The sequence below is a fragment of the Hypanus sabinus genome, chromosome 6, assembly GCF_030144855.1.
Source record: "Hypanus sabinus isolate sHypSab1 chromosome 6, sHypSab1.hap1, whole genome shotgun sequence".
Classification (NCBI taxonomy): Eukaryota; Metazoa; Chordata; class Chondrichthyes; order Myliobatiformes; family Dasyatidae; genus Hypanus; species Hypanus sabinus.
In genome coordinates this window covers 172,343,720-172,369,100 of record NC_082711.1, presented here as the reverse complement: position 1 = coordinate 172,369,100, position 25,381 = coordinate 172,343,720, and the positions used below count along the sequence as shown (strand labels likewise).

The 25,381-nt window shown below is 40.4% G+C and overlaps 1 protein-coding gene across 3 annotated transcripts in view; it reads left to right on the top strand.

Moving 5' to 3' along the window:
* The window catches only part of ulk2 (unc-51 like autophagy activating kinase 2), a 128,639-nt gene that overhangs the window by 45,564 nt on the left and 57,694 nt on the right, over nucleotides 1-25,381 (top strand). For all 3 annotated transcript variants that reach the window (XM_059973567.1, XM_059973566.1, XM_059973569.1), the window contains exons 4-9: nucleotides 7,282-7,314; nucleotides 15,820-15,856; nucleotides 17,568-17,741; nucleotides 19,687-19,760; nucleotides 22,341-22,442; nucleotides 24,107-24,165. In XM_059973567.1, the coding sequence (XP_059829550.1) occupies nucleotides 7,282-7,314; nucleotides 15,820-15,856; nucleotides 17,568-17,741; nucleotides 19,687-19,760; nucleotides 22,341-22,442; nucleotides 24,107-24,165 (479 nt within the window). The remainder of the gene's footprint in view (nucleotides 1-7,281; nucleotides 7,315-15,819; nucleotides 15,857-17,567; nucleotides 17,742-19,686; nucleotides 19,761-22,340; nucleotides 22,443-24,106; nucleotides 24,166-25,381) is intronic.

Here is a 25,381-nt window from a genome sequence, read left to right as displayed (position 1 = left end):
TGTAAATGAACAAAATCAGTGTAGACATCTAGTGCAAATATGGGCTGCCTTCATACAATGCTACCAACAACTGCATCCTTCAAATCTTAATTTTCATGGTAATATTCAAGATGGTTGCCAATATCTCCAGATGCTTTGTAGTTCCTATCTTGTTTGCAGTGAAATGGTTTAATTTTCACTCCTGGCTGTTTCTGGCATCTCTGACTTCAGTGCCTAAAACTGCAGTGAGCAAAATAATTCTGAATTGTCTAACTGCTTATTTCTCACCAACAATCAGTAACTGAAATCACTGCTTTTTGAACATAAACACTCTGCTCCAAGCACAGTGTAGTTACTAATAGCCACACAAGTGCACACATCTGAAGATAGTTAAAAACTGTTTGACAGCAGTCTCCAGTCCCAATTAAGCAGCGGAGTATCTCAAATAAATGAAGAGAATCCTGGCTGTTTCTTTGATTAGTTTCTGTTCTTTAAGAGTTGGCCCAAATAAGCAGCTGCCCTAATTAACTGATATCTGAATTAACTGGAATCCACTGGAACTTTGAGGATTCTAAATTTTAGCGAAGAAGCCTGGTAGGTTCTTTACTGTCATACGGTTCAAGAGACCATTTGATCTATCAAGTCTATGCCAGCACCATGAACGATTCGGTCAGTGTCATCATTCCACTTACTTCCCTGCAATCCAGTTTTTCCCCATATGCCCATTAACTCCTTACTGATTCTCCTACCACCTGCCAACTCTAGGGATGGTTTACAGTGGTGGTCGCCAACCCGTCGATTGCGATCGACAGGTTGATCTTTGAGACATTCCCAGAAAATCCCCAAAAATAAATACACAAATACTGTTGAGAGATTGTTTCTGGGTTGTGGGGTTTTCGTTCTGTTCTTTCTGCCCAGTGCGCATGCACATAGTTCCCCCCGCACTACACAGTGTACTTCAGTGGTCCTCAACCACCGGGCCACGAGGAAACAATGTAAGTCAGTTGCACCTTTCCTCTTTCCCTGTCACGGCCACTGTTGAACTTGAACCCACGCGAGGTCATCAGTCACCTAAACGCCGTGATACCCTTGCGTGGCCAGTGAGAACTGCCGATGCTACTGGCCCGCATCGGCCAGTCCGCAAGAATATTGTCAATATTAAACCTGTCCGCAATGCAAAAAAAGGTTGAGTACCCCTGGTGTTTATGCATTATCTCTACTTCCAGGTTGTGGGGTTTTACTTCCGGTCTTTTCTGCCCCAGTGCACATGTGTGTAACTAATCGCTCTGTGGTTGATCTCGCCTTTCACTAAGGCTGAGTTAGGGGATCTTGGGCTTAAAAAGGTTGGTGACCACTAGTTTACAGTAACCAATGAATCTACCAACTCATATATTTTGGGGAAGTGAGCAGAAACTGGAGCATCTAGAGCAAGCCCTCATGGCTGGTCCTCACACTGATTGGACTGGTTCGACCCTGACTGAAGATGCAAGGTACCATTGCTGCTTGCACCACCACAGTGTTGCCTGGAACAGAATCTGATCAAAGCAGATAGACTAAAAGTAGTTTGGCTGAAGGAAGACTGGAATGTGTATAATCTTTCAAAAGTTGGAATAAAGTTATAAATGGACTTGGAAGTCAGCTTTTTTTGAATATTGGTGATGTTGACAAACTTGACTGGTTAATTCATGCACAGATTTTCTGAATTCAGAATTATGACCTGGTTTCATGTATGAATGTGGTTAGTGAAAAGGTGATGGCACATTTTCTCCTCAAAAGACAAATCACAAAGTTGTATGCTGCATACATGTTTTGATAATAAATATTCTTTGAACCTTACATTCTTTGCTTCTTCGAAGGTATTGGGTAAAGACTTCTAGGATATTCAATCTCCAACTGGTGGTTGCTGATCAAACATATCAACTCCTGCCTGGGAAACAACTTTGATCTGCTTCAATTTGCCTATCAAAACAACTGGTCCACAGCAGATGCCATTTCATTGTCTCCTCACTCAACCCTGGAACATCTGGACAGTGAGGATTCATACATCAGGATGCTCTTAATCTACTACAGCTTGGCATTCAATGCTATCATCCCCTCAAAACTAATCAATAAGCTTCAAGACTTTGGCCTTAATACCTTCCAGTGCAATTAGATCCTTGATTTCCTCACTTGCAGATCCTGGACAGTTTGGATTGGCAACAACTTCTGCTCCACGATTTCCATCAGCACAGGTGCTTGGTCTCCTGCTCTACTCACTTTACACTAATAACTGTGAGGCGAAGCACAGCGCAGAATCAGGTTTACTATCACCGGCATGTGACGTCCAATGCCATATATAAGTTTGCTGATGCCACCACTGTCATAGGCCGAATCAAAGGTGGTGATGAATCAGCATATAGGAGAGAGATTGAAAATGTCTGAGTGGTGTTAGAACAACAGCCTCATACTCAATGTCATCAAGAACAAGCAGTTGATTAGTGACTTCAGGAAGAAGAAACCAGAGGTTCAAGAGCCAATCCTCATCAGGAGATCAGAAGTAGAGAGGGTCAGCAACTTTAAATTCCTCAGTGTTATCATTTTGGAGAATCTGTCCTGAGTCCAGCAAGTAAAATCCATCACAAAGAAAGCATCGCATGCCTCTACTTCCTTAGAAGTTTGCGAAGAATGGGCATGATGTCTAAAACTTTGGCAAACTTCTATAGATGTGTGCTGGAGAGTATTTTCACTCATTGCATCATGGCCTGGTATGGAAACACTAAAGCCCTTGATTTGAAACCAAAAAGTAGTGGATACAGTCCAGTCCTTCATGGATAAAGCCCTTGCCAACATTGAGCACATCTACACAGAGCACTGTTGCAGGAAAGCAGTATCTGTCATCAAGGACCCACATCATCCAGGCCATTGCCTCTTCTCACTGCTGCCATCAAGAAGATGGTACAGGAGCCTTAGGACCCACACCACCAGGTTCAGGAACAGTTATTACCCCTCAACCAGGCCGTTGAACCAGAGAGGATAACTTTACTCACCCCATCGTTGAACAGTTCCCACAACCTATTGGCTCACTTTAAAGGACTCACTTCATCTCATGTTCTTGATCTTTATTGCTTATTTGTTTATTTATATGCATACCTTGTTGTCTTGCACATTGCTTGTTTGTCTGCCCTGTTGGGCACAATCTTTCATTGATTCAATTATGTTTCTTGGATTTACTGTGAATGCCTGCAAGAAAACAAATCTCAGGATTGTATATGATGACGTATGTACTTCGATAATAAATTTACTTTGAACTTTGAACTACAAAAGCAATAATAGAGTATAGTGTCTTGGGTTTGTGTATATTGATATCAACTGGTTATTTCTTCTGTTTTTTCCCTCCTTTGACATAGCTGAAATGTTCTCATAATTGTTGGAATTCATAATGTAAATAGCATGTATTTTGTCCTGGTCTGTGATGGAAGTTAGGTATTGAATTCAGCTTAGGCAGCCAATTGCTATTTCCATTTGCTACTGTTTTCGCAGCTATTGATGAAATAACTGAAGAATGTTGGGTTTGGCAATGTTTCCCTGAGGATACCTGCAGAAAGATCCAATGATTGATGTCTGACAAAGCACCAAATTGCTGGGTGTTCCACTGAAATATTCTGTGTCATTCCTTATCCATTTGACATATATAACTTTGTTTTATTCCTAAAGTTTGCCTTGGTCAGGGTCCTTTACTTATTCAGTTTTTGGGGATCTTGTGATCATTGGTAAGGCAAACATTTATTGTCGATCTGTTGTTACCCATGAGAAAGTGGTGGTGAGCCAAACCGAGCCACAATTAAAGAATGGGAATTTACAAAGTCTGTTCCCGTGCATCTGAAGCCCTTGTCCTTAGTAGCAATGATTGAAGGGTTTGGTAAAAGATTGAATGGTGCAGCAAAGCAGCAAGTTTCACAACATATGTTAGTGATAATAAACCTGATTCTGAAGTAACTGCTGTGTATTTTGCAGGTGATAGATTGCAGCCATCTGGCAGAGAGAATGAATGTTTAGGGTAATAAATGGGTTACCATTCTAGAAAGCTACTTGGTCCTGAATGTTTTTTTGAGCTTCTTGAGTTTTGAAACTGTGTTAATCTGAACTGGTGTTGAACAATGCATTTTGATTTGTTTTATTTTGTTCAGTTGGTTTACGAGAAAAGCTTTGGCTTTGATGTTCTTTTTTGTTTCTCATGGATTCATTAGCAGCTTTGCTTACATAGGAATTAAAATTCAGAATGCAGACTTTAAAATGAGACATAGTACAGATAAATAACATTGGTGTTCTATTTGCTGATACTTGATGTAAATGGATTTAGTTTCAGTACTCGGAAGAACTTTGTACTTTCTGCCATGTGACTAATCATGTGCATGCACACTGGGAATATTTATAGTTGGTTGCCAGCTGCTGGCTTTTGGTATTTTGCCTGCTTCTCTGAGCAAGACTCGATTGCAAAACATTAATGCTTGTAAACAGAGAAAAAAATTGTGTTCTTGTTTTTTCAAAAATTCTAAATATGACCAGGTTGCATGGCTGATTTAACTTCACAGAGTGTTACAGATACTGAAAATAAATGTGAGCACTTTGTGTTTAGTTTGTTCTTTCTGTGAACAAATGCAAACAATATTTTCCTCTCCATAACCCAAGTCTAAAGACAGTAAGAATTGTTTGCACTAGCAAATGTTAACACTGTCCAGAATGAATTGTTGTCCTCGTTCAATTGTGGATATTTTTGACTCCCAACTGTTTAAGATTGTTGGGTTGTTTATATTTTTTCCGCTTTTCAGAGACACAATCTACTGAGAAACATTTTTTTTCTGTGCTGACCCAAGAGAAGTAGTTGAGGAATTGTGCCAGCTTATACTTTGTAGAGCTATGAAACAGTCCTGAATTTTTACACTCTGTAGACACATTCAGTGTGGTTGATGATAACATTTCCTCCTCACTGACGATAACACTGGTGCACCTCAGGGGTGAGTGCTTAGCCCACTACTCTACTCTATATACACATGACTGTATGGCTAGGCATAGCTCAAATGCCATCTAGAAATTTCCTGACGATACAACCATTGTTGGTAGAATCTCAGGTGGTGACAAGAGGGTGTACTGGAGTGAGATGCTCCTACTAGTGGAGTGGTACTGCAGCAACAACCTGACACTCAACTTCAGTAAGATGAGAGAGCTGATTGTGGACTTCAGGAAGGGTAAGACGAAGGAACACATACCAATCCTCATAGAGGAGAAGTGGAGGAGATGAGCAGCTTCAAGTTCCTAGGTGTCAAGATCTCTGAGGATTTAACCTGGTCCTAACATATTGATGTAGTTATAAAGAAGACAAGACAACGGCTATCCTCTATTAGGAGTTTGAAGAGATTTGGCATGTCAACAAATACACTCAAATACTTATATAGTTGTACTGTGGAGAGCATTCTGACAGGCTGCATCACTGTCTAGTATGGAGGGGCTTCTGCACAGGACCGAAAGAAGCTGCAGAGGGTTGTAAATCTAGTCAGCTCCAAAGGTGAACCTCCACCTGTGTAGGTTCTAGCCTACAAAGTACCCGTGACTCTCAGAAAGGCAGTGTCCATTATTAAGGGTGTTCAGCACCCAGGACAAGCCCTTTTCTCACTGTTACCATCAGGTCGGAGGTACAGAAGCCTGAAGGCACACACTCAATGATTCAGGAACATCTTCTTCCCCTCTGCCATCCGATTCCTAAATGGACATTGAATGGACACTACCTTTTTTTTAATATACAATTTCTGTTTTTGTACTTTTTAAAAAATACATTCAATATATATAATTGATTTACTTGGTTTTTTTTTCTCTGCTAGATTATTTATTGCTTTGAACTGCTGCTGCTAAGTTAACAAATTTCACGTCACATGCCAGTGATAATAAACCTGATTCTGATTCAGAGGTTCCCAGCCTGAGGTTCACGGGCCCCTCAAGTTAATGGTAGGGGTCCATGGTATAAAAAAAGGTTGTGAACCCCTGATTTGGGGTCATTTTCTCATTGTTACTGTTAGGGAAGAATTACAGAAGCCTAAAGGTGCACACTCAGCAATTTATGAACAGCTTCCCCCCACTCCCACCCCCACCATCTGATTTCTAAATGGACACCGAACCCGTGAACACTACCTCACTACTTTTTATTTCTGTTTTTATTTCTGTTTTTGCATTATTTGTTTAACTTAACTATTTAATATACATATACATACTACTGTAATTCAGCCTTTTGCCAATATTTATCATGCATTGCTTTGCACTGCTGCTGCAAAGTTAACAAATTTCACGACACGTGCCGATGATATTAAACCTGATTTTGATTCTGATTTATCACTATGTTCACTGTCTAATAGAATCAGTGGTGAGCAAAGTGGCATAAAAGTAAATAGTTGTCAGTTAAAACAAATATTTGTGATAAGTGTTCAATTTGATTTTATAGCTGCTGTTTAAAATATTTGAATTAATTTGTCTGAAGCAAACATTTAATAAAAACCATCCTGACTGTATCTTCCTACAGTCTGTTATTTGAGGACTGGGTGGTTTGGATTCTCCGCAATGTATAGTAATACTTTTCACAGAGTTCGTGAAAAAGAACATTTGATCAAAGAAGTATTTGCTAGTCAAATGAATGAGTACTGAGGGGAATGGAGAGGGTTATTGGTTAGTCCAAAGGAGAGAATGTAAAATAAAAGAACAAAAGCCAAGTATTGCAAGGTGCCCAAGCTGGGGTCCACAGACCCTTTGGTTAATGGTAAGGCTCGATGGCATAAAAATGTTTGGGAACCCCTGGTAGAGTTTTATAGGCAGGCGAGGAAAATAGCTGAGTTGAAATAGTTTCATGTTAAAATTCCAGAGAGCACAATGGCTGGAAGATTGATGTCTCATGTTGGAATTAAGGGAGGCAATAATACAACAAACAGCAAATGGGACAGTCCGGGACATGCAGTTGGCAAAGTTAGCAGCTATTATCAATTAGCCCTTTCAGCAACTGGCTTTGTGAAAATTTTAAAATCTGAATGTGTAGCTAACAAATGCCAGAGCAAATCCTCGTCAGTATTGTTCTTGGGTCTTAATACAAACACTTATTCATTAGAAGTGTTGTGGAGTTGGCTTAGTGGTGCTCAGCTGTGTATGGTTTAAATCAGCTGAAGTAAGCTGTTTTTCTGTAACATTTGTTCCTGTGCATCATGTTCAGGAGTAAGCATTTTCCATCCCATAAAGGGGAAAACCTGCCACAGAAGTCATTAATTGGATGTTTTCTTTTCATTTTAGGAGACTCCAAACTCTGTTCATTTGGTGATGGAGGTAAGCCTAAAAAAGACTTTGGCTATAAATTTATCATACCAGTGCAATCAAATAATCTACAGTGCATTGCATAATTTTATAAGTGGCCACTCAGCTCTTAGTAATTATATTCAAAGTTCATTTTATATTATCAAAGTATGTTTTCTTTATACAACCTTGAGATTCATCTCCCTACAGGCAGCCACGAAACAAAGAAATGCAACTGAAGCCATTAAAAATATGAGGCCATCAAACACCCTATGTACAGAGAGAGAAAATAATCAACTTGTGCAAACAATAGAAGTAAGCAAATAGCAAACGGAAGTTCCAGGCTTCACTTCGGCCTGTTTAGGGGCCCATTTTGGTGCAGGCCACATCTCAGTTCAGTGCAGTGACAAGTAAACCTCGTGGAGCAGCGAGCTGAATGGCCCGTCCTCGCCTCCAGTCCTGACATCCTGACCTTTTCAATCTGGCCTGGCGCTTAAATCATCCAAACTTCAGGTCATTTTTTGCTCTCAGCCCAGACCCTGATGCTTCGATGACTTTTACGGGCCCAAGCCCACCGCTCTGATTCAGCCCGTATCTGACCTTTCAATTTGGTTCGCCGTTTAAATTGGCCAAACCTCTGGTCTTATCTGTTCTTGGGCCCAGGCTCAGTCTCAACTTGGTTCTGTGGCATCCACTCCAGCAGCACCATACATTGGTTCATTCGCCTCGACCCCGCCACCTCGACTTGGCCCGTACACGTTGCAACAATAGACAGTAGGTGCAGGAGTAGGCCATTTGGCCCTTTAGCCAGCACCGCCATTCACTGTGATCATACACAATCAGTACCCCGTTCCTGCCCTCTTCCCTTATCCCTTGACCCCGCTATCTCTAAGAGCTCTATCTAACTCTCTCTTGAATGCATCCAGAGACTTGGACTCCACTGCCTTCTGGGGCAGAGCATTCCACATAGCCACCACTCTGGGTGAAAAAGTTTTTCTGCATCTCTGTTCTAAATGGCCTACCCCTTATTCTTAAACTGTGGCCTCTAGTTCTGGACTCACCCATCATCAGGAACATGCTTCCTGCCTCCAGTGTGTCCAATCCCTTAATAATCTTATATGTTTCAATCAAATCCCCTCTCATCCTTCTAAATTCCAGTGTATACAAGCCCAGTCGCTCCAATCTTTCAACATATGACAGTCCTGCCATTCCGGGAATTAACCTTGTGAACCTACGCTGCACTCTCTCAAAAGCAAGAATGTCCTTCCTCAAATTTGGAGACCAAAACTGCACACAATACTCCAGGTGGGGTCTCACCAGGGCCCTGTACAGCTACAGAAGGACCTCTTTACTCCTATACTCAATTCCTCTTGTTATAAAAGCCAGCATGCCATTAGCTTTCTTCACTGCCTGCTGTACCTGCATGCTTGCTTTCATTGACGGATGTACAAGAACACCTAGATCTCGTACTTCCCCTTTTCCTAACTTGACTCCATTTAGATAGTAATCTGCCTTCCTGTTCTTGCCACCAAAGTGGATAACCTCACATTTATCCACATTAAACTGCATCTGCCATACATTTGCCCACTCACCCAACCTGTCCAAGTCACCCTGCATTCTCATAACATCCTCCTGAAATTTCACACTGCCACCCATCTTTGTGTCATCAGCAAATTTGCTAATGTTACTTCATCTAAATCATTAATGTATATAGTAAACAGCTCTGGTCCCAGCACCGAACCTTGTGGTACCCCACTGGTCACAGCCTGCCATTCCAAAAGGGACCCGTTAATCACTACTCTCCCTTGTCCATTTTCATAGTTACCATTGCAACAATCAACGTAACCATTGTCCTGCACCTTCAGTTCACACTGCAAAAGTACCAGGTTGTACAGGCAGTTCAAAGGCTCAACTCTGACAAGCAAGTTGATGAGTAAAACACTTGGATATTCTTCTTGTGCACTTTTAGTTCTGGTCAAAGCTACTTGCCATTTTAATCATGCTGGATTAACCCATTAATTAGCCAATACAGGTGCCCCCCCCCCCCCCTTTACAAAGGTAGAGCGTTCCTATGAAACCTTCCTTAAGCTGAAATGGCAAAAAGCGAAGAACCATTAATTTAGATGGGAAAAATTTTCATAAAAGTGAAAATCCTCTTTGTAATGCGAAAACAGGTTACTAATGTAGATCTTTTGTAAAAGCGAAGTGGTGTAAAGCAAACATTTGTAAAGCAGGGGACCTGAACCTGTAATGTCACCAGCTGTAACACGACATAATATAGTGACTGATGTATGAAACTGTATTTCCATATCAGAGAGAAAAGAATTCCATCCTCGTCACTCAGTCATTGATGTCACAAAGGTTCATTTATTGTCAAAGCATGTATCCATATACAACTCTGAAATTTGTTTTCTCCAAGTAGCCATGAATCAAAGGGAAAACATTAAAGACATTCATATAGAAACAATTCCCCCGCACAAAAAACAATGACATCCCCATCATCAACCCCATTCCCCCCCACGGAACAATATGAAAAAGGAACTGGCGACTTAAAAAAAACCCACAAGTATAAAAATCATAAGTCTGGGAAAAAAGTCCATAGTCCATAAATGCAATAGTCCAATCTATAAGCACAGAACCACAATACCACCTTACAATATCACCGAATTCATTGATAGAGAGGAACACCACACGAGTGCTGAGGCCTACCTGCCTGCCACAGCGAGCCACACAGCGATAGGCCTCTCACAAATTCCCTCTTCAGCAGCGAATAAATGGAAGGCAGTCAGCACTGAACTTTTGCTCACCTTCCACATTTGCCCCAATGGCTCAATCTTCCTTGTTGCTTTTGTTACGTACCCCGTAACTGGGTGTCTGACCAGCAGAGAAAGAAGAATCTGCTGGCGTCTGGTGGTACCAAACTAAAGGTGTTTATTAGCAAACTACACAATACAATATCAAAAATGCAAATATACATATAAAACAAGTTAGCAGTAATAAACCTAAAAGTGTTGGAATAATAACAATCAATAATAAACAAGCTCTATCTATGTCTAGGGGTAAATGAATTGTCATAGGGAAGTATAGAGTTCAGTTCATGAATGCTGAGGTAGTTATGGTTGTATTGAAATCGTTGGAGAGAGTGAGCGAGATGCAACAGCAACAGCTGCGGCAGGCAAACCTTTTGTGGCTTTCTTAATTCATCGTATCATTGTGGCCATTCAGTTATGATCCCTCTGGTCTTCAGCTAGACCGTTCTTCTGTGGTGGACTCGTCACTCTGGCATGAGTGGACACATACACAAGTCCCCACCGGCCCTGCTGTAACACTGAGCTTTATTGACTGATCTCCTGATTCGGTCTCCGAAGCCCCCACCTTTCTGTGGGTTCCCAGCACTCAATCAGTGTCCACTGGTGTGTCTGAAGGGTGTCTCTCCAGACCTGTCTTTTATCCCCACTCACGGGGTCTCAGCTATCCATCAACTCTGAATGACTGTGTCCACCAAATCAGGCCACTCCTGCTATCTCCTGAGGAATGTTAACGACCAAAGTAAAATCCTTGTAGTGGAAGGTAAATAATCCAGGAAGAGTCAAAATACAGTAAATCAACAGTCTCTCTCTCCCCTCTTATCTGTAACAAATGTTCTTGCCTGTGTTTAATCTCTCTCTCTCATGAGCAGCATAGCAACAGCAACAGCAATAGTTCGTAGTTCTCAGGAGGGGGGTTGGGAATGGTTAACTCTGCACCCCATTGTCCATCAGGTCTGTTCATCACTCATAACACCCCCATCCTTCTGGGAATTTTCACCAGAGTGAAAATTAACTAATGAAGCATATTACTGAATTACAGAGTTTAACAAAATACAGAAGTGGTCTTAATTACAAGAATAATACAGATACACTTTCAAATTAACATCTAGATAAACAATCAGCAATTACATTGTCACTCCCTTTTACATGTTGTATTTTAATATTGAATTCCTGTAACAAGACTTCAACTTAATAACCTCCTATTTTTATTTTTCATGTTAGCCAAGAAAGAATACCAAAGGGTTGTGATCAGTATAAACAATTAATGGTCTCTGTGCTGCACAGATGTAGACCTCAAAATGCTGAATTGCCAAGATAAGTGCCAACAATTCTTTCTCCACAGTGGAGTAATTTCTCTGATGCACATTGAACTTTCGAGAGAAATACGCCACTGTGTGTTCCACTCCATCCCCAGCTTTCTGCAATAGGACTGCCCCTGCAGCCTCATCACTTGCATCAGTCGCCAGGGAGAAAGGTTTCAAGAGATCAGACGCTTTTAACACAGGGTGGTGGTACAATATGGTTTTCAACTTCTCAAAAGCTTCCTGACGAGGACTGCTCCACTCAAATTTTTCTTCCTTCTCTAGGAGCTTTGTAAGCGGGAGGGCAATGTCTGCAAAGTTCTTACAAAATTTTCAATAGTACCCCACCATGCCCAAAAACCTTCTCAATGCCCTCTTATTTGTTGGGACAGGAACCTCGGAAATAGCCTGTACTTTAGCCTACACAGGAGCCAACTGCCCCTGTCCTACCACATACCCTAGGTACGTGATCGTGGCATGGACAAACTCACTCTTTGCGAGGTTCACTGTGAGGTGGGCTGCAGACATTCGTTTAAACAGTTTCTCCCCAGCTTCAATGTGCTCATCCCAAGTGTCAATCCAAACTTCTACATCGTCAATGTAAGCCTTTGTGTTTGTTAACCCTTTAATCACAGTGTCAATCATTCTCTGAAATGTCCCTGGAGCGTTTTTCATTCCAAATGGCAACACATTGTATTCATAAAACCCTGATGGTGTGACAAAGGCTGAAATTTTTCGAGCCCTGTCAGTCAAAGGAACACACCAGTATCCCTTTAGCAGGTCAATCTTAGTGATGTATCTCGCTTTACTCACTTTATCAATACAATCATCCACCCTGGAGATAGGGTAAGCATCTGATTGTGTGATGGCATTCACCTTTCTGTAATCTGTACAGAATCTTATACTACCGTCCGGCTTCGGTACAACCACGCATGGAGATGCCCATGCAGAGGAAGATTAACAAATAATACCAGCAGCTAGCATATGCTCAATTTCTTTTTCCACTAACTTGCTCTTTTCCAAATTCATCCGATAAGCGGATTGTTTAATCGGCTGGGCTGAGGTAACAATAACATCATGCTTTGTTACTTGGCACCTCCTAGGAACATCTGGGCATAAATCTGCATGCCGGTTAATTAGCTGTGTCAGTTGCTCTCTTTGTTCAGGCTCCAAGTGACTGACTTTATCAGCAAAGTTGGCCAAAATAACAGAGTTCTCCAAGTCTGCCACATTGCAAGTAAATCCTGTTAACAAGAGCACATGTCAGAGCATGGAAAACTTGTGGGCCTGATTGCAGGTCACTTGCCTTCAAGTACAGGAGAAAATTGAAAGACCTTTACTCTCGTGCTTAGTTTTAAAGTCATTTTGAAGTCCACTATTTCATTTTAAACCAGCAAAAGGAGGTTAAAGATTGCATCCAGTGATTCAGTGCCATTGACCAACATGAATTTTGACATTTGCAGCTATTTCTTTTCCTTTTGTATTATATGATCAATGTAAAAATTAGTTTTGATATTTACTTCGATATTTCGATATTTATTATGTCTTCCCTGAGGTAGACTTATTAATTTCACTCAGGGTAACACTGATGAAAGGTAGAGTTTCAAGTCACAGTTTGTTATGCTTTGCTGCTTTTTATGTCTTCCTAGGGAGCTAGATTTCTTTTGCTTTGCTATCCAACTTGTAGAGCTATATAGCATGGAAACAGGGTCTTCGGCCCAACTTGTCCATGATGACTCTGTTACCCAGTGAGCCAGGCCTATCTGTCTGTGTTTGGCCCTTAGTACTCAGCAACTCCGCTGTCCATGTGCTGAACTAGATGGGTATTTTCATCTTGCTAATGCACCCACTTCAATCATTAATTCTGGCAGCTCATTCCAAATATACACACCACCAAAATAATGAGGGTCATTATACAGCAACTTTTCAAGTCTGTATTTTTGAGTGTTGTTTTATTATAATAATGAAATCTTAACTGACAATAAAATTGCTGAAAATACAAAGCAAGTCAGGCAGTATCTGTGGAGAAGTGTGTGTCTCAATCTTGATGACCATTCAGAACAATTGACCTGAAATGATTCTCACTCTACCTATGCTACTGAGCTGCTGCATTTTTCTAAATTTTTCTGGTTTTAGTTCTGATTTCTACCATCTGCAGTGTTTTGCTTTTAAGTCAAGCAGTTTTTAGAATTGGGAAGTATCTTTTGATCTAAAAATATTCACATCCATTCATCTAATTATACATTTTGCTGGGTAAGATGAAAATGGAGAATTGATCTTCTTTTAACTGTGGTCCCCTGTTATGCTCTAAATCCTCCATAGGATGCATTCATTCTTTAAAATCAAAGTAAATTTATTGTCAAAGTACATAGACTATATAGTACATCACTATATACTACCCCAAGATTCATTTTCTGTTGACCATTTACAGGGAAATAAAGAAATGCAATAGAATTTATGAAAACTACACATAAACAAAGACTAATTTAAAAAAAATGGGAAAAGAAGGAAAATTGTGCAAACAAAAATAAATAATGCTAAGAACATGAGTTTGTAAACTTGAGTTGTAGAGTTCATGAAAATGAATCTGTAGGTTGTGGGATCAGTTCAAAATGGAGGTGAGTGAAGTTATCCATGTCAGTTCAGGAGCCTGATGGCTGTAGGATGGTAACTGTTCCTGAACCTGGTGGTGTGGGACGTAAGGTTCCTGTACCTCTCCTGCCCGATGGTCGCAGTGAGAGGAGAGCATGGCCTAGATGGTGTGGGGGTATTACTTTGTTCAAAAGGCATGATGCAACATGCCGAGTATTCAGAGCCATAAACTGCTTCGTCATGAGGAACCCTCACCGCCAAGGCCGTGCTCTTTTCTCAGTGCTGCCATCAGGGGGAAGGTACAGAAGCCTCAGGACCTACAGCACCAGGTTCAGGAACAGCTGTTACCCTTCAACCATCAGGCTCTTGAACCAAAGGGGATAACTTGACTTGCCCCAGCCTTGAAGTAAGCCTACAGACTGTCTTTGAAGGACTGTTCATCTCATGTTCTCGATATTTATTACTATTATTTATTTCTTTTTGTATTTGCACAGTTTGTTGTCTTTTGCACGCTGGTTGAACCCCCAAGTTGACACTGTCTTTCATTGATTCTATGTCAACGATTTAGATGAGGGCATTGAAAACTATATCAGCAAGTTTGCTGACGATACTAAACTAGGTGGCAGTGTGACATGCGAAGAGGACGTTAGGAGAATACAGGGAGACTTGGATAGGCTGGGTGAGTGGGCAGATACTTGGCAGATGTCATTCAATGTGGATAAATGTGAAGTTATCCACTTTGGAATCAGGAACAAGAGGGCAGAGTATTGTCTGAACGGTGTAGAGTTAGGTAAGGGAGAAATGCAAAGAGACCTAGGAGTCCTAGTTCACCAGTCAATGAAGGTGAATGAGCAAGTGCAACAGGCAGTGAAGAGGGCAAATGGAATGTTGGCCTTTATTACAAGGGGAATTGAGTACAAGAGCAAGGATGTCCTTTTGCATTTGTACAGGGCCCTGGTGAGACCACACCTGGAATATTGTGTACAGTTTTGGTCTCCAGGTTTAAGGAAGGACATTCTGGCAATTGAGGAAGTGCAGCGTAGATTCACTAGGTTGATTCCTGGGATGGCAGGGCTGTCTTACGCAGAGAGATTGGAGAGATTGGGCTTGTACACGCTGGAATTGAGGAGATTGAGAGGGGATCTGATTGAAACGTTTAAGATAATTAAAGGATTTGATAGGATTGAGGCAGGAAATATGTTCCAGATGTTGGGAGAGTCCAGTACCAGAGGGCATGGATTGAGAATAAGAGGTCAGTTATTTAAAACAGAGTTGAGGAAGAGCTTCTTCTCCCAGAGAGTGGTGGAGGTGTGGAATGCACTGCCTCGGAAGACGGTGGAGGCCAATTCTCTGGATACTTTCAAGAAGGAGCTAGATAGATATCTGATGGATAGGGGAATCAAGGGATATGGGGACAAGGCAGGGACTGGGTATTGATAGTGAATGATCAGCCATGGTCTCAGAATGGCGGTGCAGACTCGAGGGGCCGAATGGTCTACTTCTGCACCTATTGTCTATTATGATTATTCTATTATGGATTTGCTGAGTATGCCCACAAGAAAATAAATCTCAACGTTGTATATGGTGATGTAGATGTACTTTGATAATAAATTTACTTAGAACTTGTGTTACTTAGATTTTGGATAGATTATTGTGATCAGTGAAATCAGAAATTTAAAATTTGTAAATGGTAATTTCATTCTCTTGGGTAGAACTGGACGAGAAAAGTATAATTTTTTTAATTGTATCAATAATAAATTGTATTTAATACTATTTACTGAAGAATAGTGGTTTGAACATATTGTGCTGATTTCATTTTTTTTAATTCCCCACAGTACTGCAATGGTGGTGACCTGGCAGATTATCTGCAAGGTAAGTTGAAACATTTTTGAATGTAGGTGTTGATGTATTCATTCCTTTCTCTGAGTGGTGTTCAAAGAATTGCTCCCATAAAGTGTGGCTGCTGAGCTCATTAAAGTACAAGTAATATATTCAGCATCACCATGTGTGTACAGTTGTTCATATGATGGAACTTTGAAGCTGAACATCCAAAAACTTGAGATCACTGAGGGAGGTGGTCATTGAGTTTGAAATGTAGTGATTTAAGTATTATTTTGTTGAAAAACCCTCTGATTTCAGTTTCCCGTTTGTAAATGAGATTTGTTTGTAACGCTGGGCCCTTGTTTATCCTCTGACACCATTGGTGTCAAGATTCAGCCCTGTTCCTTAACTTCCCTGAGAGCAAGTGGAGGTTGCTTATGTGAATCGAATTCAACTAGGAGTTAGTTACACTCTTACTTTCACCTTATGGCAGTGTTAGTAGGTCAGAGCATATGATCTGTAAGCTAATCTGAGTCTGCAATAGTAACAGCCTCTAGTCCAATTTCATTTACCATAAGGAGGTAGAATTTGTCATGTAAGCAAAATACTGCACTTTTTTTCTGCTGTACTCCATTTTTATGATTTAAGTTTGTTTGATATGAAAATGGAGGGCTATGTAGGAGGGAAGAGTTAGGTTGATCTTTGGGTAGGTTAAGAGATTGGCATATTATTGTAGGCCAAAGGGGCTGTACTGTGCTGTAATGTTCCACATTGTAATTGTTCAGCAGTTGCTGGCGCTCTGCAATAGAATGTTAATGACAAAGTACTTTTGAAATCTTTTTATGGATGTTGTTTCCATTCTGAGTTCCAGCCATTCCATGATGCTTGAGTATATTTATCCTTAAATGAACCTAATAGTGACAGCAGGGTAACTGAAGCATGATATACAATTTCCCCCAAACCATGAGCCAGAAACATGTCTTCATTGGACTTGCCTTCCTCTTCATGACTGATCGTCTGCCTGAATCAAAATTGAATAATTATTGAGACAGATTTTTTCTGGCCATTCAGGTCAAATGCATTTATTATAAACACGATAACATTTGCAGATGATGGAAATCAAAGCAACACACACAAAATGCTGGAGGAATTTAGCAGGCCAGGCAGCATCTATGGAAAAGAATAGATAGTCAATGTTTTGGACCGTGACCCTTCTTTGGGACTCAATGTATTTATTTGGGGTTTAGAAGTTAACCTGTAAATCGTACATCATTCTGTAGAGCTAAAAATGTTCTTTCTATAATCAATCCTTCATCTCAATAACTGATAGGGAAACACATCTTTACTGCTGACCTGCTTTAAACACTTGTTGCAAATTCCAAAGAATGGAACGGCACTGGACAAGCCATTGGAGCCAGTGTTGTGCTGATTAATTGCATGTGCAGGGTGTATGAAAATCTGAAAATATTGAACAAGTCATTTAGCACACATGAAAGCTATAGGAGAATTAATGTTTATGATTTGTCCATCAAATCATTCCCATTGAAAATATTAACATTCTGATCTTTCAGTGTGTGTTGGCTGATTGACTCTTGTTTTCAGATTTCGTACAATTAGAGATTTCTTTTGCAGCTGAGATTTGTATTTGCTTCATTTAATTAAATGTTTACATTTCTGTAAATGGCGCTGAAGTCTCATAGTCTGTTCAATAATGATTTTATGAAAACTCAGTTCCTTGTATTATTTTTTTCATTTTAAATAGTCAAAGGAACACTTAGTGAAGACACCATTAGAATCTTCCTCCAGCAGATTGCAGCCGCGATGCGAATACTTCACAACAAGGGAATAATCCATCGCGATTTGAAACCACAGAATATCCTACTTTCTTATGTTAGCCGGAAAAAGTCCAATATGAATGGCATTCGTGTCAAAATAGGTAAAGCTAAAAGTTTGATGTCCGTTGTAAAATTGGTATGTGTGTTTGTTTCCAGTCAATGTACTAAAGAATATGACATTGCACTGTCCTGTTTCAGAGTATTCCAAATGGTTTCCAAACAGCTTTGCACAAGAATGTTCCAAGTCTAAGCTGCTGTAAATCTCCATGTTATCTAGAGTTTTTTATATATAGTTCTTGACCTCTGTTTGCAACCATTTGTGGTACTATGCTTGGATTTATATCCACTAATGAGAGGACAGAGCTTTCAAGCTTTGAATAGGTCAAAATAATTTAACAAGAAATATAGAATTAAACTACTGAACTGTGGGATTCCCAGACAGAATTGTTAGATTTAAGGTCAAATGTGCTAGCAGTTATGATGTGGGTGTTTCTCACCTTGAGTGAAACCAGAGTACTATCAAAAGCTTGTGAGTTTGTTGCTTATGTTGAGTTCAGGGTGTGTGTGGTTTTTTTTTAAAAGTCATCTTGCAGTGCTTCTCAAATGCCTGAAGCACTTTAGAAGGAAGTTAGTTCTAGTAGCAGTGGAGTGCAATGCCATTGCTTAAATCAGGGGTACCCAATCTTCTTTTATTTTACGCCATTGACTCCTATCTTTAACCAAGTGGTCTGTGAGCCACAGGTTGGGGAACCCTGGGGCTGAATGCTCCCAGTCCACTAGTGAGGAAGAGATTTTAAAAACAGATTAGGTTTACTTATCACATGTGCATTGAAGCAGTGACCAAATACGGTCCAGGGATCTTCCGTGGGCAGCCTACAAATGTCACCACACTTCTGGCATCAACTTAGCATGCCCACAACTTATTAATTAATTCAAACCCGCAAGCCTTTGGAATGTGGGAGGAAACCGGAGGTCACAACAAGAGTGCACAAACTCCTTACAGACAGCGACGAGAATCGAACCCAGATTGCTGATTGATGATGCTGTAACAGCTAGGCTACTGTGCTGCCCCAAAAGACTGAATTCTTGTGACTGTCTTGTGTTCAGTGACTTACGCTAGAAAACATTTATCTGGCGACCAGCAGGACTGCCTGGGTATAAAAGTCCCAACAACTTTGCAACAGGCTGTCACTCATGACAAATGGTTGTTCATGACATTTAGGAGAGTAGATACTTAACAAAAAATCACTAAAGGAATGGATATTTTGCCACCAGTTAAAGCAAGTGATTTGGAATTCTCGCTGAGAACTTGACACAAACACTTTATTATTTGTTCTTCACTGCACTAGACATCCTAATGAAATGTTCCAAGAATTCATGTGCATTGCCAAGCAATTCCAAGCTCATGTTATTTACAACTTGCGCTAAAAGACAAGTGTGAATTTATTGGGGGTGTAAGCACCCTGATGGAAAGAACACGCTCATCCTGCAGGAAGCAATGTTATGCTCCACTTATGGCAATTATTTAGTAAACAGTTATTCAGTTCATTCTGGATTAACTGAAGTAATACTCTGTTCAGTTTAAACACAATTCCAGACCACTTGCTAAAGGTATTCACTTACCCCGTTGCAAGCTGTTGAACTGGTTTTGCATATCCAGTATTTTCTGTTTTTATTCAAATTCATTTTCTTTTATCTGGCTTGTCCAAAAAGAAGTGGCTGATTTCTGAAAAGGGCGATAGCTTCTGAACATTTACAAATGAAGCTGTTTTAATGTACACTCTAGGCATTGCTTCATTTTTAAAGATGCCCATGCAAGCTAGTTCCATTTGGTCCATATTATTCTAAAACTTTCCAATTTATGTACCTGTTCAACTGTCTTTTAAACTCACTGCAGTTCAAAATAATTTACTGTATGTAAAAGTTATCAACACATAATGCACTTCTACACTTCCTTCAGATTTGTTTTTCATAAGGTATTGTTGATAAAAGGTTGCTAAAATCATTTTTAGGTATTGCAATACATTTCTTTCTATTTCTTTGCAGCTGATTTTGGCTTTGCCCGATATTTACAGAGTAACATGATGGCTGCCACACTTTGTGGTTCTCCCATGTACATGGTGAGTGAAGAGTCCATTTTTCTTCTAAATGGGTGGAGATTGTTGTGAAAATGTTGTATATCTGATGCAGCAATCTGCTTTAAGCAAATCTGTACACTTGCTTTTTCAATCTGTGCTTGTCTTGCATATATTATCCAACCTTCTTATCCCCTGTAGGTGGCAAAAAAAAATTCTGTGAGAAATAGTTCCAGCACTCCCTGTATTCCCCTCTTCATATTGTTCCATGTGTACTTCATGTTCATTATTGAAGCAAATGTTGTGTAATGTTCAAAGTTCGCAGTAAATGTATTATCAAAGTACATGTATGTCACCATATAGGACATAAAACCTAGAACAATACAACACAGTACGGGCCCTTCGGCCCACGATGTTGTACAACCCTGAGATTCATTTTCTTGTGGGCATTCACAGTAAGTACAAAGAAACACAATAGAATCAATGAAAAATGACATATAACTGACAAACAACCAATTGCAAAAGACAGCAACTTGTTCAAATACAAAAAGAAAAACAAAATAATAATAATAAAAAGAAGTAATATTGAGAGCTTGAGTTGTAGTGACTTTGAAAGAGAGTCCACAGGTTGTGGAATCAGTTCAGTGCTAAAGTGAGTGAAGTTATCCACTCTGGTTCAGGAGCCTGATGATTGAACCTGGTGGTATGGGGGCTAAGGTTCCTGATGGCAGCAGCGAGAAGTGAGCATGCCGTGGATTGGATGGTGGGCGTCCTGGATGATGGATGCTGTTTTCCTACAATAGCATTCCTTGTAGATGTGCTCAGTGGTGGAGTGCTTTACCTGTGATGGGCTGGGTTGTATCCACTAATTTTCATAGGCTTTTTCATTCAAGGGCATTGGTGTCTCCAGTGTTTCTCTTGGGCAGTCAAGATTTATATATTTTTAAAAAAAAAAGACAGAAGTGGTGAGTTGACTAGTTTACTTTTGGTGAACCTGGCAGCGAGTTGAACATATGGAAAAGCAGCAGGGAAAAACCATCTGGACTTTTGCCATGCTATTTCATTCAGTAAGTTCAGTAGTAATCATGTGCCTGGTTCATTTTATCGAGTCTGGGTTTATATTGGATCTTAGTTACTTATCATAGCCCCAAAATAGAAAAAAAAGTCAGTAAAGAGAGGGCAAAAGTTGGAAAATGAGAACAGTGTTGTCAACATTTGAAAGTCACTTCCACATCAATTTGTTAATGTTCCTAGCCTCTGATTTTATTTAGCGATACAGCACAGAGTAGGCCCTTGCGGCCCTTTGAGTTATGCAACCCTACACCCCCAATTAACCTCAACCTAATTATGAATAAATTCACAATGGCCAGTTAACCTTGCTAGCATGTTTTTGGACAGTGGGGGGAAAAAAGCAACATATTCCACAGGGAGAACTTGGAGATACTCCTTACAGAATGGCACTGGAATTGAACTTTGAATTCAGGAATGTCCCAAACTGTAATAGCATTGCACTTACCACTACCCTACAATGGTGCCCAGCTTTACACTTTGTATAAGTTTTCAACTTTTGACTGCCAGTTTTTGCCCACTTGTTCAACATGCCTATGCCTCTTTGTTTGCTATTCACAAATTATTCTGGCACCAGACTTTGTATCAGCTATCTTTGCATCTAAATGATTAATTCAGAGCCTGAATTAATGAAGGCCTTAATAAAAGCTTGCCACAGTGAATCAAGCTATTGTATTTCCCCCTGTCCTTCAACCAATGTAATATTTTACTCTCTGTAACAGCCTTTTGTGAGGTACCTAAGATCCAGGAACAGAACATTCATTCATTCCAATTTATCTTTTACCTTAATTACATCCTCAAAAAACAATCTTGCATTTGCCAACCACAATTTCCTCTTGTTTATGAAGTTATTGATAGGATTTTCCCAAGTGTTGTATCCTAAATAGGTTTCAGTATGTTGCCAACTGAAATCAGGCAAACTTGTTGACAGATCCCCTTTTTCCCTTGCTCTGCTTTCTAGAAAAACAGTGCTTTTTTTTCCCTCACTTTCTGTCTATGAGACTGTTCTAGATAACCTGGAGAATGATGAAAGAATGTTCTTCCTTGATACACATGCAATAGATGGTGGAAGCGATGGCAGGAGAGTGAAAGAGGGATCCGTGTGAATCTTTTGATATTTATCAGGACAACAAACATTCAAATTGGAAAATGTACTCTACCTGGTGCAAATTTTTTTTCTTTTTTTTTTATTTATTGAGATACAACATAGTACAGGCTCTTCCAGTCCTTCACGCCACCCCACCCAGCAATTCCCTGATTTAACCCGAGCCTAATCACAGGACAATTTACAATGACCAATTAACCTACTGTCCAAGATGTCTCAGAGCACATGGAGGAAATCCACGTGGTCACTGGGAGAACATAGAAACTCCTTACAGACAGCAATGGGAATTGCACCCTGGTCGCCTGCACTGTAAAACGTGTGCTAACCACCACGCCACCGAGCTGCTGTTCCGGAGTTTATTAGAATTCATAATTGAAAATAAGATTTTAACCATAATAAGATTCAAAAACCTCATCCCTCTTCAATACTATTAATATTCTCTTTTCTTTCAGGCACCTGAGGTTATCATGTCACAACACTATGATGCTAAGGCAGATCTCTGGAGTATAGGCACTGTGATATTTCAGTGCCTTGTTGGCAAGCCTCCATTCCAGGTAGATTTTGAGAAAAAGAAGATAATTTAATATGTTATATCTTTTACTGATGCAGAGAGTTTTTGAATTGGCCTAGAAGTTAGTGGAGTGCCTACCAGAAATCCCCATTATCTGCAGACATTTTATGAATACTGGTAGTTGAACAACCAGGGTTAAACAAATTTTCATATTCTGCCACAACGAGTCCACTCTCAGGTTGGATGAGCCACACCTCCTATTCCATCTAGGTAGTCTCCAACCTAATAGCATGAACAGCAATCTCTCCAATCAGGGGTAATTTCGTTTTCCCCCTCCCCCTTCATTCCTCTTCTAGTCTCCCCCCCCCCCTCCCCCCGGCCTCTTACTACTTCTCACCTGCTGATCACTCTCCCCTGGTGCCCCTGCTCCTTCCCTTTCTTTCATGGTCCACTCTCTCCTATAGGATTGCTTCTTCTCCAGCCCTTTGTCTTTTCCACCCGTTTTCTCCCCCCCCCCCCCCCAGCTTCTCAGTTCATTTCCCCTCCTTCATAAACCTGGCCTCACATGGACCTCTACCATTAACTGAGGGGTCCATGGACCCCGGGTTGAAAACCCCTGTTCTAGCTTATATTCCTCTCCCTCTCCCCTCCCCTTATTCTGGCTTCTCCCCCACTTCCTTTCTAGTCCTCTCTGCCCAAAATGCTGACTGTTTATTCATTACCATTGGTGCTGCCTGACCTGCTGAGCTCCTCCAGCATTTTGACTGTGTTGCTCTGAATTTCCCGCATCGTCAGAATCTCTGGTTTTATATTTGTACACATGAGAGAGAAAAAAAATTATGAATGTTTAAAAAATTACTTAATTGATTTGAAAGGTAGTTTAGCATATTGAGCTAGACTGGTCAAAAGAAATGCGTCACTGCAATGCAACTGGTAAACATTGAACTAAATGTGATTTGTAACGTTTAGCCATTTAAACAAATTGATCTCAAGTTTTTGGCACTAAGGCTCATTCATGGTGTTCGTTAGCTACAAAGTACTGACACGAGTTGAGCACTGCCCTGATAGGAGACAGGTAATTCTCAGGGGGAAGAGAATGGTTTAATATTACTGAAGAACCTAGCAGTAGCAGCAGGAAAAATATTGGGGTTATGGTGCAGGTGCTGATGCCGATACCATCCTAATGAGCAGTAGGTGAATGACAGGCATATTTCCATTTGCATATCGTTTTTTATGCTTATGGGGCAAATCAAAACATATATTGAATTTCCTTTTTTTAAAACTGTCATGTGCACAAAATGCCTTTTAAAAATGTTTCCATTAGCTTCAGAATAAAAGCTAATTAACACATTTATTATGACTTTGGAAGTGGGAAATAATGTTTGTTCAACTGATCAGTTGTTTAGAATATAGAATTGGAAATATCTGGTATCTTATTATTTGCCTTACAATCACCAGATCAGCTTCTTTTTGATATTATTCTCTTGAATAACTAATTCAGAACTTGAAAAAGGATCTAGTGCTTTCCTGGGATATATGACAAATAAGCTCTTCTTGGGCTTCCAGTTGGATATAGGTATCGATTTTAACTGATAAATACAGAATTTGTCATCGAAACATCAGTTAAAATTGGTTTCTGTACCTGGCTGGAAGCCCGATAAGTTTAAGTCAGAATTTATTTCTAAAATTTGAAACTCTCTATTGCAGGCAAACAGCCCACAGGATTTAAGGCTCTTCTATGAGAAAAACAAAAGTCTGGTCCCCAAGTAAGTGGCTGCTTACCTTGTATATTTCCTCTAAAACAATCTTGAAAAATAAAATTTAATCCAGGTGATGGTACAATTCATTCTAAGATGGAGATAGATGCTTTATTGATCCCGAAGGAAATTACAGTATCACGGTAGTATTACAAATGCGCAGATATACAAATCTTAGAAGAGAAGTAAGAAAGAGTAAAAAAATAAGTTAACTCAAACAATCTAACAGGAGGGGGGTTTTCACATCCCCGGCTGTAAGTTGACTCATGATAGAGCCTAATGTCTGAGGGTAACAATGACTTCATAGGGCTCTCTTTGGAGCAGCGCAGACTGGCTGATTCAAACAGCCGGTAAAGATAGTACTGGCGAGTCACAGCAAACAAACTTCTGACTGTTCTATTAATGACACTTATTCTGGACAATGATCACTGCAATCTGCAGCCTGTAATTTCCCTTTGGGGGCTGTGCTTTTCAACAGTCTGTACAACTAGCAGTTTTGTGGTATCCTGAAGGATTCAGTGAACTAGAATTTCAGGAATGCAGGAAGGGCTGTGGCAGACTTGGTGCCCGATCGAGGCAGCGGGGACCGGGTCCGATTGGAGAGATGGGACTGAGCCCAAGAGTGAAAATGACTGATGTTTGGCCATTGTTGGTGTGAGCTTGGGGCTCAGTCAAAGTGGCAGGGCCTGAGCCTGCAAGGAATGCAAGTTTATATTATAGAATGGAGCTATTTAGAAAATACACTGTACACTCATTGGCCACTATATTAGCTACCTCCTAAACTAATAAAATGGCCAGTGAGTGCACTTCTTTGATTTTCTACTGCTGTAGCCCATCCACATCAGGTTCAACCAGTTGTACATTCACAGATGCTGTTCTAAACACCACTGTTGTAATGAGCGGTCATTTGAATTACTGTTTCCTTCCTGTCGATTTGAACCAGTCCAACCATTCTTCTCTGATCTCTTTCATTAGCAAAGTGTTTTCAACCACAGAACTGCCACTCATTGTATGTTTTTTGTTTCTCACACTATCCTCTGTAAACTCTGGAGCCTGTTGTGTGTGAAAATCCCAGGAGGTCAGCAGTTTGTGAGATACTGTATCCAGAGATACTGGCCAAGTGACAGATGCACTGCCAGCTGGCTGGTCGGAGGACACACCACATGCCAATCAACATTTGGTCCCTCCCAACTAATCAATGCACACCTAAATTATTGGTTACCTT